The sequence below is a fragment of the Stigmatopora nigra genome, chromosome 8 (genome assembly GCF_051989575.1).
Source record: "Stigmatopora nigra isolate UIUO_SnigA chromosome 8, RoL_Snig_1.1, whole genome shotgun sequence".
Lineage (NCBI taxonomy): Eukaryota > Metazoa > Chordata > Actinopteri > Syngnathiformes > Syngnathidae > Stigmatopora > Stigmatopora nigra.
Genome location: NC_135515.1, coordinates 4,726,735 through 4,740,792, shown reverse-complemented (window position 1 = coordinate 4,740,792; position 14,058 = coordinate 4,726,735). Strand labels below are relative to the sequence as shown.

At 36.7% G+C, this 14,058-nt stretch overlaps 1 protein-coding gene across 5 annotated transcripts; it reads right to left on the bottom strand.

Annotated features, from left to right (window-relative positions):
* Window positions 1–2,745: 2,745 nt before the first annotated feature.
* On the bottom strand, window positions 2,746–12,575 carry st3gal4 (ST3 beta-galactoside alpha-2,3-sialyltransferase 4). 5 transcript variants are annotated; one of them, XM_077723137.1, is made up of 12 exons: window positions 12,242–12,575; window positions 10,797–10,871; window positions 9,383–9,464; window positions 8,847–8,936; window positions 8,235–8,308; window positions 7,871–7,968; window positions 7,487–7,550; window positions 7,271–7,366; window positions 6,268–6,457; window positions 5,837–5,965; window positions 3,401–3,553; window positions 2,746–3,327 (listed from the first exon to the last, which is right to left on the bottom strand). In XM_077723137.1, exons 5-12 carry the CDS (start codon window positions 8,273–8,275, stop codon window positions 3,238–3,240), a joined length of 861 nt encoding a protein of 286 aa, XP_077579263.1. In that variant the 5' UTR covers window positions 8,276–8,308; window positions 8,847–8,936; window positions 9,383–9,464; window positions 10,797–10,871; window positions 12,242–12,575; the 3' UTR covers window positions 2,746–3,237. The 5 variants fall into 5 exon arrangements, with proteins under 5 accessions (XP_077579263.1, XP_077579261.1, XP_077579262.1 ...); XM_077723135.1 differs by lacking the exon at window positions 8,235–8,308 and adding an exon at window positions 10,344–10,423 and having other exon boundaries at window positions 12,242–12,574; XM_077723136.1 differs by lacking the exon at window positions 8,235–8,308 and adding an exon at window positions 10,344–10,423 and having other exon boundaries at window positions 10,797–10,865; window positions 12,242–12,574.
* Between the last annotated feature and the right edge of the window lie 1,483 nt (window positions 12,576–14,058).

Below are 14,058 nucleotides of genomic sequence, written 5' to 3'. Positions count from 1 at the left end.
ATCCACGTGGAGAAACATATATATACACCCACTCATCTCAAGCCAGGGGGTGTCTATGGGGAGTGCTTAAGATTGATAGAGGCGGAACTCAAGTCCAAAGTGACATTTGCTGCTGTTGGTAGTGTACTAGACTTGCTGTCAGAGTCAAATTGAGAAAACAGGCCCGCAGGTTACAACTAAGTCTGGTGATGAATACAAAATTGCACAGGGCACTTGCTGTGCACATCTCCTCAGAGTATTTGGAATTTCTTGCGCCTCAAAATAACCAACTGGAAACAGCATGAAAGTAAATGAGTGAAATGTCACGTTTGCTGTTTTTGTTATTTTATTTTTGGTTACTTTCTTTTGTGTTGTTTGACAACATTTCTTTATTAACTATAATAGCAGTACAAAATGACTCATTATATTGTGCCTTATAGTCAGTTGCTGTATGTTGCATTGTTGCATTATATTTGCATATAAATGCATATGCTGCAGGTTTGTGAGGTCTTTAAAGTACATGGAAAAGAAAGGATAACTTGTCCAAGTTAAAATGTGTGCACCCTTCAGATAATCACACTTCCCTCTACTGCTACCTCTCATCTGGTACAGCAGATTAAAAGGCGAGTTTGTAGTACTCGAGCTGTTATTTTCAAACAAAATACGGACTGGCATTGATTTAGTAGGCTTAGATTCATTTTTTTCAGGACTGTTCTTTTTATGGAACACAATCAAATCATCCAAGAACGAAGTATGACCCGTAGACGAGCTCCACTGCTTTTAATGACAGCATCATATATCAGAACCATTTAGAAGCTTGAAGAGATGGAAGTGTTTCCCATTTGGAAGATTCCAGCCATTGGCTGGAGCAAGAGTCTTGTTCTCTTTGGCCAAAAGGAGCTAGTTGTATGGAAAATAGAAGGGGGGAAAGAAAGAGTACAGTGGAACCTCTTTAAGGGGAATTATGAAGGGAAAATAAGACTCTTAAATCACATTAAAAATCTCAAAGTTGATTCTCCAAAAAGGCAAAAAATAAATATTCACTCGACATTAAAAAGCGGACACTGTTATGAACTAAGGTTATGTTACAAGTCAAAAGGGGTTTTTTCCCATGAGAGAGCAACAGGCAATTAATTATAGTCAACTTTCAAGAGAAAGACAAAACGGGTGCGTGAGTCAACAGGAAAAAAAAATACTGCAATTTTATGATGACTTTGACTTTTTGTATATAACAGTAACATTGACAGTGTCTATCCGTCACTTTAAGAAGATCATTTCATTTACAGTCAACAAGAACTGACGAGTGACGTGTCAACAAAAGTAGATTGAATAACAACAACCTGCCTGAAGAGGATAGGGGTCAATGAGGACATTCTCTGTTTCCTCTGCTGGTATCGTGCTTATTTTTTATTTTCAGTCATGTATATTTCACATCCTTAAAGTCTTCATTCAGTGAATTACATAACATAGAAGTTTTAAGTGAAATTTTGCTGTCTATAATACATTAGTCGAATATAAAACTTAGCTACTTAAGCAATATATTGTCCTGTAACACGGAAATAAATAATTCTAATTGTAATTTGTTTGAAATTAATGGCGCAATGATCACCAATACTAGTTTTTTTGTGGACTGCACTAATACTAGTTTTTTTGTTTTGTTTTGTTTTGTTTTTTTACATCTGCAGGCTTCATGGTAAATTATGACAAACAGCGTTCTCTACTGGACAAGACTAAAACATGTCTTAGCAGATAATAAATACTGCAAAGGTTAGTATACTTTTCTAATGTATATAGTACTGGGCAAACGTATGCACCGTGAATTACCTACCATGCAATTTAAACTCAAAATAAACCCTGTATAAGAATGAATAAGAAAAAGGCCCAAAACATTAACCCACAGATACTCAAAATATATGATGACCCCCAAAAAGTACTTGTGGCATTATTTTCCATGGCCCTCTAAAAACAGAAAATAGGCTCTAAACTTAATAATATATGTAGTTATAAGTATCTGAGTTGTTGTTTCTGCAAGTTGCATTAAAACAACTCCAACCACACAGTAATTTAGGTTCTATTTCGGAGAGGTGCTGAGTAACATGTTCCATTTTTAACAGAGTGTCATTTTTGGGTTCTGTGGTTAAGCCCTGTGAGCTAAATTTGTTGCTTGGTCATCTTTCTAACACTCTGCCTTTTGTTGATGCACACGTGAGCTGCTTCGCCATGTCTGAGGTCACAAAAGAAAGTCAAATAGTGGTTGTTCGTAAAGGAACAAGACAGTACAGTTGTAGTCGGAGTGTAGTCAGCAGTGACAACTGTCATGCAACATTGATCTCTTAACGTGTGTACAGCTGTATTTATTATTTCTGACTACATACTGCTGCATCGTCTCAAACAGTACTCTGACTAACACTGAGAATATGTCTGCGTCTAACACTCAGCCGCCAAGAAATACTCAAGCATTTTTGTGGAATTAGTTGGGTTTTTTTCCGCTTCTCAACACGTATTTCTTTCTTTCTTAAGCTCAATTCATGCTGTCATACTTGACGACTGGTTTTATTAAATAGGTCAGAGATGTGGTGGAAAAAAACCTGAAAAAAACCCAAGTATTAAATATTATACTTTGGTCCAGAGTGAAATATAACGAACATTTCGAGACCATTAATCACCTGATGTGGTTTTACAATTTGGAGTGACCACCAGTCAGTCAGAGGCCACTGAGGAAGAAATATACTCACCTACCTAACAGATATGAAACACAATTAACACTTATAATATTTGACTTTTTTTATTAAAACTTAATTTCATTATGTACAACAAACAGCATCCAGTGGTATCATCCCTCACATGGCTTTTGAAGCAAAAGCAATAAATAAAATCTTTCATATTTCCAGTCCAAAAAGACCAATGCTGTATGAATAATGTTTGCAATGTTTTTAGGATATTTTATGGATGTGATTGTGTACTTAAAACATAAATACTAGTCCATATGAACAAGAAGTTGGAGGCAATGTCAGTTAGAGAACTTATGATACATATAAAATCAGCAACCACAAATTGGATAGAATCACAAAAAGAGAAAAAATAAAATAAAATTGTTGACCAGTGTTATCAGAGTCATGGTATTAAAGATTGCACTAAAACAAGTTTTCTAAAAACCGTATTAGTTACAAAATGTTGAGCCATTATTTAAGTTTTGTAAAGTTTCCAAACTACAAAAGTGACAGGAAAAATGTTAATTGTCAACAACAGAAAGAAAGATTACAAATGTGGGTGCAGGTACAAGATGGTACCTGATTCTTCTAGTCCTTTTAAGGCTTCAGCTTCATGATTGAGGTCATGGTAAGAGTTCTACAAATAAGATACAAATCATAAAGGATAAAACTTGCAAGGAAAAAGCCCCATAAGGATCATTGCCACTTACCTTCATAGATTTCATAGTGTCGTAGCCATAGTAATGAATCGGGTTCTTGATGTTCTTGGAGTTTGGATACCCAAAACCAGCCAAGTGAACCACATCGCAGTAATTGAGGGCCACAAAAACCGCAAGAATTCCTGTAGTGGGATGTACTGGATTCTAGAAGAAAACATACTATTTACCTTCTATGGACAAATAATATATTTGATACATTAATTTTGAGCAATGTGATATTTTTCCCCTTATAAAAATTGAGGTATCATTTCAATAAGATACAAATATATGACAAACTATATTTGAAATGTTGTAGTCTTTTAAAGGCAAAGAGAGTTTTAATTCTGTGCAACAGAAATGTGTACTGAACTGCAATGTGAAAAAAAGCATATGACCAGTCATGAGTGTCAAATAATACCTACATTAGGCCGCTAGATGGCGAAAGAAGCCAACCTAGACCATGTTGTACACTACTTGCACCAGATTTGATTGTTTTCCTAACATTGCTTGTTTGCTGTAACCAACTATGCTTACAGTTTGTATAATTGTGATGTTAAAAAGGAACAAGCAAATGCATCAATACATAAATAAAACCACACAAGAAATAATGAGCTCGAAGGTTTAATCCCCCGGTGGGTTCTGACCCTTCTGTGTGGAATTTGCATGTTCTCCCCAGGCCTGCATGGGTTTTCTCAGGGTACTCCATTTTCCACACACATCCCAACAACATGCAAAGTATGTTGGTTGTGGAATATAAATTGCCCCTAGATATGAGTGTTAGTGTTAATACTTTTGCAATTGCAAACTCCCTTGAAGTGTCATAAACAACTACTTAGTATTCTAACACCCTGCAATCATAGAACAACAGATGTTTGTTGACGATTGCAGCATCATGAGATGAAACTAATGCGTGAGAAACGAGCTTGGACATGTTTGTTGTGTAATTTTTCAGAAGGGTCCCCAAAGGACAGCATGCCATTGATTATGAGTACTTGCAATTTGAGAATCACTTCCACGTGGGTCTCAAAACAGAATTACTGTGTTCCTTCTTTGTTCTAACTTCTCTGGTTTGACATTAGGACTGTCTAAAGCTATTATACTTTTTACAGACTCACAATGACCCTGTTCTCCAGTTGTGGTATTGGCATTTTAAACTTGAAACTAAACTAGTTGGCTTTACTGTGAACAGACATGTGTAAGAATTTGGTCTCTTACAAGGTTTCCCACGGATAAATTTATCTTTGTAATGAATTCATGATAAAGCTACATTTTTATCTAATCAGTACATGGTCAAAAAAAACAACGAATCACACAGTCAATGGCCGCTAAATCATCAATTTATATATATTTTTCTTCTTTTTTGATATATAACTAAAAAGATGTTCTCATGTAATGGAAATGATATAATACACTATATTTGTGTTTCAAATTAATAGAACATAGCTGACACTTTGGGTGTATGAACCTCATCTGGCCAGTTCCAGAGCTTTGGAAAAGGCCTTGTGGAGCTTTTGGTGAGTGGCCTGCAGACTGTCACCACTAAAAGTTTTACATAATCCTCAAATTTAAAAGCAGGTAACACCACAACGTTAACCACCCACAGACCCATAGGTCGTGTCTGTTTTTTGCACACTTCCAGTTTGGTGCTTTACCTAAACATCATTTTCTCTCTGGTGCACTTTATAAACTTTGCACAGATGTTGTGTATATCTTCATTTGGGCTGCTAGTCTGTTGCTCTCCTTGAGTACTGCTCAGGGCTTCCTCATCTCATATACCCTCTCTAAATCCTCAGAAAACCTGGCCAAACCAGGCACAATGAAACTCCCAGGAGTTTGAAGAGGTCATTAGGAGAAAAGTGTTTTAAAGTCCAAGCTCGTAAAGCCAAAGAGGGAGAAGAGGTCCAGTTTTAAAGTGAAAACAGATCAGTACCTCACTGTAAAACCTTTTTCTCATTGTCATAATTAAGAATGCTTCAGAGTTTCCTAAGTGATTACTTTTGGTTCCTGAACAGTGACGTTAATGAACAAGAATGACAACAAACTGATTTAAACAATGCTGAAGGTTTTCAGTTTCAGGGGAAATGCAAAAGTACTTCAGTTCTCTCTCGAAAGCCAATTATTTCCCATAGATTGTTTAAAGCCTAAAGAAGTGGGATACTTAAACCTCTTTCTCATGATCTGCAGTTATTTGATGTCTCACAAACTATTTAATTTAACCATGCTGCACTCAGACTCAGGGCACAGTGGAGTTTTTTGACACCCAAACAAGTACCATTGACCAACCGGCACATGCTCCGGCCAACCTTTTTAACATTCAAGCGGAAGACAGGAGAAGAAACAAACAACGTAAATGACTCCCAGCAGGAGACATTGTAGCAAAGGAATGCTGAGTTCTAACAGTTAAATGCAGATTGATAAGTCTTTATAAACGAGATGGTGGATCCTCACCTTGGAGTTAAGGGGTATTCGGAGAAGCTTTTCTGCTGTTTGGTGTAAAAAGTGCGGGTCCAGCACACGGATTTGACCGACATCACCCAACCAGATTTGGGGTGGGGGCTTCCAAAATCCTTTCATGACCTGGGATGCACATAAATATATAAACATATACTAGATTATTCAATATAGCAACTGGATTCATACAAACATTAGAAGCAAGCAAACAAGCCAACATTTCCCTAATGACTGGAGGCAATTTCATGTGTATAATAAGGAGGTAATGGCCCAGAAAGTGTTAGGTCTAACAGGATGCAAATACAAGGACAGAGTCCCATGATGGAAAACACATTTTAACACCAGCTTGTAAATGCTTGTTTTCGACATGGTTGGCTGGCAAAATCCAGGTAAAACAGTTATCAAGCTTTTTTTGATGTATCCTTTACCCTCTTTTCATTATAGAGGATCCCCTTGAGCCACCGTAGGTCTTGCTGCTTAAAAGGCACAAAGACCATCAGAGTGTCGGGCTCATTGTTCAGGCCTGGATTGTAAGAGGCTGACTCGGGGTAGAAGAACCTCATGGTCGTCTTGTTTCCAACGTCAACCTCATAGCCTCTCACTGGAGCATTGTTCAAACTGTAAGTAGAGAAATTTCATCCATAATAGCATCACATTTGTATTTAGAATCCCAGAAATGTTAATGATATCAGAGCCATCCACAGTTCACTTTAAATTTTAAAAAAAATCAGGTACTCTCAATAGTACTTATGCCAAAGGACCGCAAATGTCTTACCAATTTCATTATACACAGTTTCTGGGTATGATGACAAAGCCTATATTTGATTATATATTATTATTATTATTATTGCTAAATATATTACATATATCCATGCTACTTTTATGACCAACTAGTATTAATCAAACATTGTCTAAACATTTTTTTATCAGGAGTTCACTTCTCTCTTCAGTAAGAAAAGTGCTGCTTGATCTAATTTGTTAGCACATAAGTCTTATTAGGCGTCATGTGTTTATACGATACAAGTTCAATGACGTTCATTCAAAGGCATGCATTGAAACCAGACCATCAATAACCTGCAAGTCCTGAAACGGATTCACTTCAGAGAGAGTGGATAGGGAGGGACCAGGACACGTTAATGTTGGGGAGAAAAATGCATTGTAGCCAGCCAACAGTTTGGCTGTTTGAAAGAGGCTTATAACAATTGAGTGTGTACATGTGGCTGCTCCAAGGTTGTAAAGTCAGATTTGTGCTGTCATGCCTGACATAGGAGAATGTTTTCTTTATCTTCTTTATAGAAACCTAACATTACATTCCCAAAAGGTTTTCAGACTTTAGGGAATGTTGGTAATTGTTAGATATCATTATCACAATACCCCATATGTAAAAATCATATTGCTACAATAATATTATTGAACATTCTTTATTCTTACCGAATAACCACATCATATTTGTTAATGATGCCTCCTAAAGATGTATTTTTAACGGCAAAGCTGTTGCCTATGACAACACAGGTTCTGCATTCAAGGCTGAAAGGAAAAAAAAAGACAGTCAGCGCAACAAAATGAAATTAGACTCATTTAAATTCATCTATTTTTATGAAATGTAAAAAAAACAATTCTGAAGCACTTAAGCTGTGTCACACTTACTTATCAACAGAGGCCGGCATCTGGTAATTTGCCGTTACTGCAAGAACTTGAAGCAACTGCAGTTCTTGGTAGAAAAGAGAGAAGCAAGATTCATCAGATAGAATGAGGGTGGGAACCATGTGGTCTGTATAAAGTCTTGCAAAACCATTTTATCCACTGGGCCATGTAGTTCTAAGCAAACCGCTGTTGCAATATATAATTTCATTTGCGTCACTTTGGAAGAGTTAATAAAAAAATTAAATAGTTCCTGCTAGGAAATAATTGTGTATTTGCAAATATGAATAAATAAATAGAAAGCCTGTGGAGGTATACAACCAAAATATTACCTTAACTTTATATTTTCATTTTTTAAATGGAAAAGCAGATCATAATATCATTACATACCACTACCTCTGGTGCCATAAGGTAACGCCAATGCTGCCTTACGTTCTCTCCAGAAGAAATCATCAAGTTTTAAAAAGAGCTGAGTCTGTCTCTTAATGCTGTAGGAGACATAAGAATGGTAATGACTTATTAGATGAAAACACACTACTTGAATCATATTAGAAATGAAGAATGAAGGCTATGCAGTATCAGACATTTTTATGGCTTTTCAGTGATGATAAATCAGACTCTAGACAATGCAAACTATAATGCCAGTAGACACATCAGAACCATTTATAGAAGACTTCTTCTCTATGTGCTTGGCTTGAGTCATACTTCAACTTGCCAATGTGCTTCTGGTATTTATTAGAAAGGTGAAACACACTCATTATGTGAAACCGGCCATTTGAATGACTCTATGTCCATCGTTAAAATCCTCAGTTGGCATGCATGTTTTGGCTGGAGGAAAGGAAAAGAAAACAACAATGTTCACAGAGCTTGTGGAACAGTACGAACGCAGCAGTTTGCACTTTGCGTGAAACATTTTGCCTGTTCACTGGCATTGGACTCCATCTGTTTATGATCTACTTTCTTAAGAGAAAGACTTTTATACAATTACTACCCTCAACTGACAGATAGTTCTACGTAGGACATGGCGATATACCTCCAAGGAAGATATTTAATTAAAGAAAATGTTATTAGAATTATCTCAAGGCCCACCTAGTGACTGTTATGGCAAACACTGAAAAGCAATGAACTACACACATTTTTCCTGTTCCAAATATTAGCATTTTTAAAAAGTCAAAGAGACAAAGTGGATAATTTGGAATTAAGTGGGGAAATAAATTGTTAAGAGCTTAATATTACTTTCTGACTACTTTCTAAAAAAGAAAGAAAGGAAAAACCCCTCATGGATCATAACCAGGCACATTTACAGTTATATTCAAATATCAATAACTTGCCATAATAACGCATAATAAGAAATGCCATGACGCACTTAAATTTGAGGCTCTCCCACTTCTTTTGTGTCAGCCAGCCACCACACAGAGACTTGCTACTATTGACAGACTTGCTGGTGCCGGCATAGCTGTGAAATGCAGACAGACAAGCAATCACCAACTTTGGCATGAAAATGAAAATAGAGTAGGTCCATTCATTGAAGAAAAAAAATAGAAAAAATATATAAGATGTCAAGAAACCTCAAAAAGTGGCTTAGGCTACTTCACTCTAAGCCACTCTTGGCACTTTGTAGTTCTCTCAAGCTTACTTATTTTATAATATGTCCCCTGCGATTGGCTGGCCATCAATTTAGCGTGTCCCCCGATTAAGTCTTGGCTTAATCATAGAAAACAGTGCTACAAGTATTTCTCCAAAAACATATTTATTGAATGCCTTTTGAAATATTAGGGCCATATAATGACTAATTGAAGTGCCATGTTACATAGTATATACGTAGTTCCTTTAATGCTCGAGCAATGGCAAAAGACAAAGTATTAACATGTACTTTTTATGTGTGAAAGTGTATGTCTTTACCTCTGAAGTATTGAATAGGAATAGTAGTATGTGACAAAGCAAACAAAGAAGAAGAGAGCTGGTAGAAGTCTAAGGCACCATGCTGGATTCAAGACAGAAAAAAAATACATTAATTGCAATGTAAAAGCAGACATACAAGATACAGTGGAAAGTCTAAATCCTGGTTTTATTCATTTTTCTTGTATCCATCAGTGGTAAACTTGTTAGACAGTTTGAATGACAACACAAATTAAAACTGTCTATACTATCACAGTAGTAACAGTACAAGCTTAAAACATAATTCACCACATTTTACTGAAATTTGTGTTTATAAGTGAACAAGTAAAAGAGTGAGTTGATTTAATTTGACTTTGTTAGTCACACAGAAGCGTTTTAATGTAATTTTGCTATTAGAATTGATAAAACAAATATCCGGACAACACGAGTGGAAAAACATAATACTTATATCAAGCCCACGTGCAGAGCAACCATTTTTTTATCACTATAATGCAGATCTGGTAAACAAAAAGCTAAAGAGAAAATGCATTTATTTCCCCGAACCCAGGACATCAACCTAACATTAGACTTATTCTTTACCTTCTTCACGGCAAAAATTACTGGCCATGAACACACGTGAGTTTAGGGAAGTGACAAATGGCACTCTCTTTGCCACACATCCTGCCTTGCCTGACACATGTGGGCAGCAAAAGTGAAACTACAAGATCAGTTAAGGTGACTCACAAACGGGTCATAAATTAAAGGTACTACTACACGCAACCCCACTCTTCAAGATTAATCAGAGGGAGGAAAAAAAACCCTTTTTTTCCTCAAACTGGTTGACAGAATCCTTATGATTACTAATGAAAAATTGCAATCTCCCAAAAAAATAAAATAAAAGCTAGTACTGCAAATAAGGTCATTTTAGACATAATAATTAGCATCTCAAGTTGAGGTTTAAGCCATACACAGAAAAAGCGCTTACTTGTCGCTGAGTTCAAGGACATCTTCACTTTACCATTCAGGGTTCCAATAATTGACTCATAAGTCGCTGCAGTGTGTCAACTTGAACGATTGAGGAAATGGGTGTGGTGGGGTAACATGCAGATAGATGTCCCAAAGCATAACCCAGCAGAAAAGAGATAAATGAAGAAAATCGTTTGTGGACTTAAATGACCTCTTACAGATAACCAACTTTCATCACAATGGGTTACCTTCCAGAAGGAGGAAAAATGTTTTTTGTATAATAAAGCCCGAGAAAATATTTTCTTTATATTACTACATTGAGTGAGGGAGCAAGTAAGCTAGGGAGTTGTACAAACATATTCTTTAAAGAGGGGAAATTAAGTCATGTTGAATCAATGGTGAGTAAATATGTGTGTGGTGAATTGGCCACTTTTGCTTACCAATGGCACAAATAGTAAAGTTGTTTTTTTACCTTTTCTCTCAGTCATTTCCAGTTGCTCTGTCATCTGAAAATGTACAACTGATGATCCGGGCTCACGCTCTCATGCTAAGAAAACAAACAAAAATAAAACAGAAAAAGGACAGATTTTAAAAGTATAGAATTATGTTGCATATTAATAATACACTACTTTGTAGGTCTTCATTTATTTTCATTCTCCTTTTAGACATGTACTCTTCAAATTAAAACAAAGTTAGCGTTGTATTTACAACTCGTGCAAAAATATACAACAACTTGAGAATTGTTAATGGATTAAAGCAATATTTTCCTAAAATTGATTTATTTATTTTCAAACGATCAAAACGACAGTTGTCCTTGTGGACATTCCATGTAACCAACTAACGTTACTAGGATAAGTGTGCTTTTGTACTTTGCCAAGTGAATGTCTAATGAAAAAGATTTGCAGCTATAAGTGACATACAAAGGATAAACCCATTTCAACTGCCACTGGATTTTTTTCTCACAGGGAGAGGAAAAAAAACATCACAATAGAGAATGACCTTGAACAAGCACATATAATCCTTTTTTTTAAATCCAGTCAGATGAACCAAATCGGGAGGTGGTAATATGTAACAGTTTAATCACGTGATATGAGGACATACACTTAAAAGAGCCTTTAATCAAGTCCTTTTGCAAGTCCTAAATGCATTTTCTCGTGGGAGTAGTAACCATGTAAAAGAAATGTCCCTAAAGGCTGTTTTAGAACAAACATCCCTCTTTTCATTGAGGGGATGATAATCTAATGTAACAGGGCACACAATAATAGACTTTCTACAGGAGTGATACTGCAAATCCCTTGTTGTTTTCCATCCAAACCACACTTAACAGGAGCAATTTGTGTCAAATTGGAGTTATAGTGATTTTTTTCTTTTGCTTGTTGCTTCAATTTTATAAAGTTATATTTATATCTACTGCGATCAAATGTCCACTGATTCAGGGTGTCTCCTGTCTCGTGCCCAAAAGTCAGCAGGGATAGGCTACAGCACCCTTCGCGACCCTTGTAAAGATAAAGCAGCCGGTTCAGAAAATGAATGAATGACAATTGCACGAAAAGAAAGTAATTAGCAGGCCATCATTGCAGTCAATAAATTGAATGACAATGAGTTAGTATGTCCAATTTTAAAAGGCACTCGTATGTAATACAATGACGTACAGGTGGCGTACTTACATACTACATAGGCTGTCATATTTGTATACATTTGCAGTGATTCATAAAACAATTGATGCAAAGAGTTCATATATAAAAGTCTACATCCACGATAATTATTTCTGATCATTAATCAATACGTCTGAATAACACATCGTCTCCGATATGGAATAATGGACTATACTACTTAATTCCAAACAGGTCGGATTAAAACAGTACATCATCCAAGTATTTTCCATGCATCGAGGAGGATTTGAAAGATTTAACATACCAGCGCGACCGGCATACACCAAACGTTGTTTTAATCCAAAGAGAGGAAAATAAAACCTTGCTGGATGCGAGTGAGCAGATTTATGCCACCGCTGCTGCGGGTGTCATTCCCTCCGTGAGAGAGAGACGCGCTTCTGCAAGCAGCGGCGAGCATCACTTTAAGACGCAGAAACGAGCAGCCGACGAGCGGACCACCGGCGAGTTAACCGCTGGCCGGAGTCCGCCGCGGGCACATAGCAATTCGCTCTCCAGAAAACATTGGCGTATCCATCCCACCACTCCCACACCAGCTCCTTCCAAATAGCAGGACGGGGCATGCGCAGAAAGGACACGCTCCTTATTTTCGCCCCTCAATAGAAGGGTCCACAACGGAATGGGCGCTGCTGCTGCTGGACAAAGTGGTCTTCCTATGAGTCAAAACTTGTTGGAATTATTTAATAATTTCATTTAAAATATACATACTATACATTGCCGTGACTGGGATTGTTTTGCTGTCAATTCTAATTGCATAAGTGTCTAGGAAAATAGAAGTACTATGTAATACTGATTTTTTAATTGGCAGCAAATGTTGGCATAGTCGTGTGGTAGTCAGTGGTAGTGTTGAGCAGGGTGTTGTATTGACATCATTATGTATGCAATGGTCAAAGTGTGAATGACCGGAATGAGGGATGGTGTACGTGTTTCATTTATAAACATATCTTTTTAACAGAACTGCAAAAAAAAAACTGATAAAAAGCATAAATGTTGTATAACCCACCAAACTCTGAACACCTTGAACTTTGTCCCATTTAATTTTAATTGCAGTCTACTTTTTCTCAATGTTTGGGCTATCTGTGATTTATGATAAGTCTTTGACAAGATGTTTGGATTTCCCTGTTCTTTAATTAGCACAGTTGATTCTTTGCATTTTTATGGAGGGCTGAATATATTCTCCGCAGAACCAAATGTTCTGGTCAGTTTGGCCTCATACGGGCCGGACCACCATAGTTACAAAGAGATGAGGGATTTTTATCTAACTGTTGGTGGTCTGAGTACATTGCACAAAGTGGCAGTTTGGTATACGCTGACCTAATTTTCCTCTTCCTAAAAGCACTGGGAAGATGACAGCAAGATAACAAGATCCCATTTGCTGGCTACCATCAGATTTAACTGTAAATCATGATCCTGCCAAATGTACATTTGTCTTATTTTTGTTTGGAAGATTATTTGTCAGGCATATTTATATCCATCCAGTTTGAATGTGACTGTTTTAAAATATATACTAACATCAACTGCTGCATAAAATTACCCTCAATATGATACAACTCTGGCACAAAAAAGTGACTATTAATTTAATTTTGTGTCCTCCACGTCCAGCTCACATGGATCAGGGAAATAAGATGGATATGATGTAGCATTAGTTTGTAAAAACAGAATAGTAATGCTCGTAGATGCAATCTCCTGGTTAAAAACGAAGAACAACTATCTTCACTGCCCTCTTGTGGCTACATTGGATAAAGCAAGACATCAACGAGAAATATAGTAAATAATTTCTGCTGAGCAACGGAAGATATCCTATTGAAATGAAAGCATCTTTCGAAATGAGTTATTGCAGTAACATAGGCGTGAGTGTTCTATGTCATGTGCGTTTGTTTATTTGTATTAGTGGCATAATATAATTTTATAATAATATGAGAAACGAAAGACCCCAGGGCAGCACTGTAGTAAATGTATAGTTGTTAATTTTTTACTGGAAAAAAAACAGTCGATCCAATTGGGTCATAAAATGATGCAATTACGCGTGTTATTCTCCGACTGCAACCAGCGGTCGCATTGTGA

Coding starts and splice junctions, on each gene's coding strand:
- st3gal4 (XM_077723132.1), bottom strand. Junction 9,465..10,796: donor GGAAATGACTGAGAGAAAAG/GTAAAAAAACAA, acceptor TCTTGAATCCAG/CATGGTGCCTTAGACTTCTA. Junction 5,966..6,267: donor TCCTCTATAATGAAAAGAGG/GTAAAGGATACA, acceptor TGTGCATCCCAG/GTCATGAAAGGATTTTGGAA.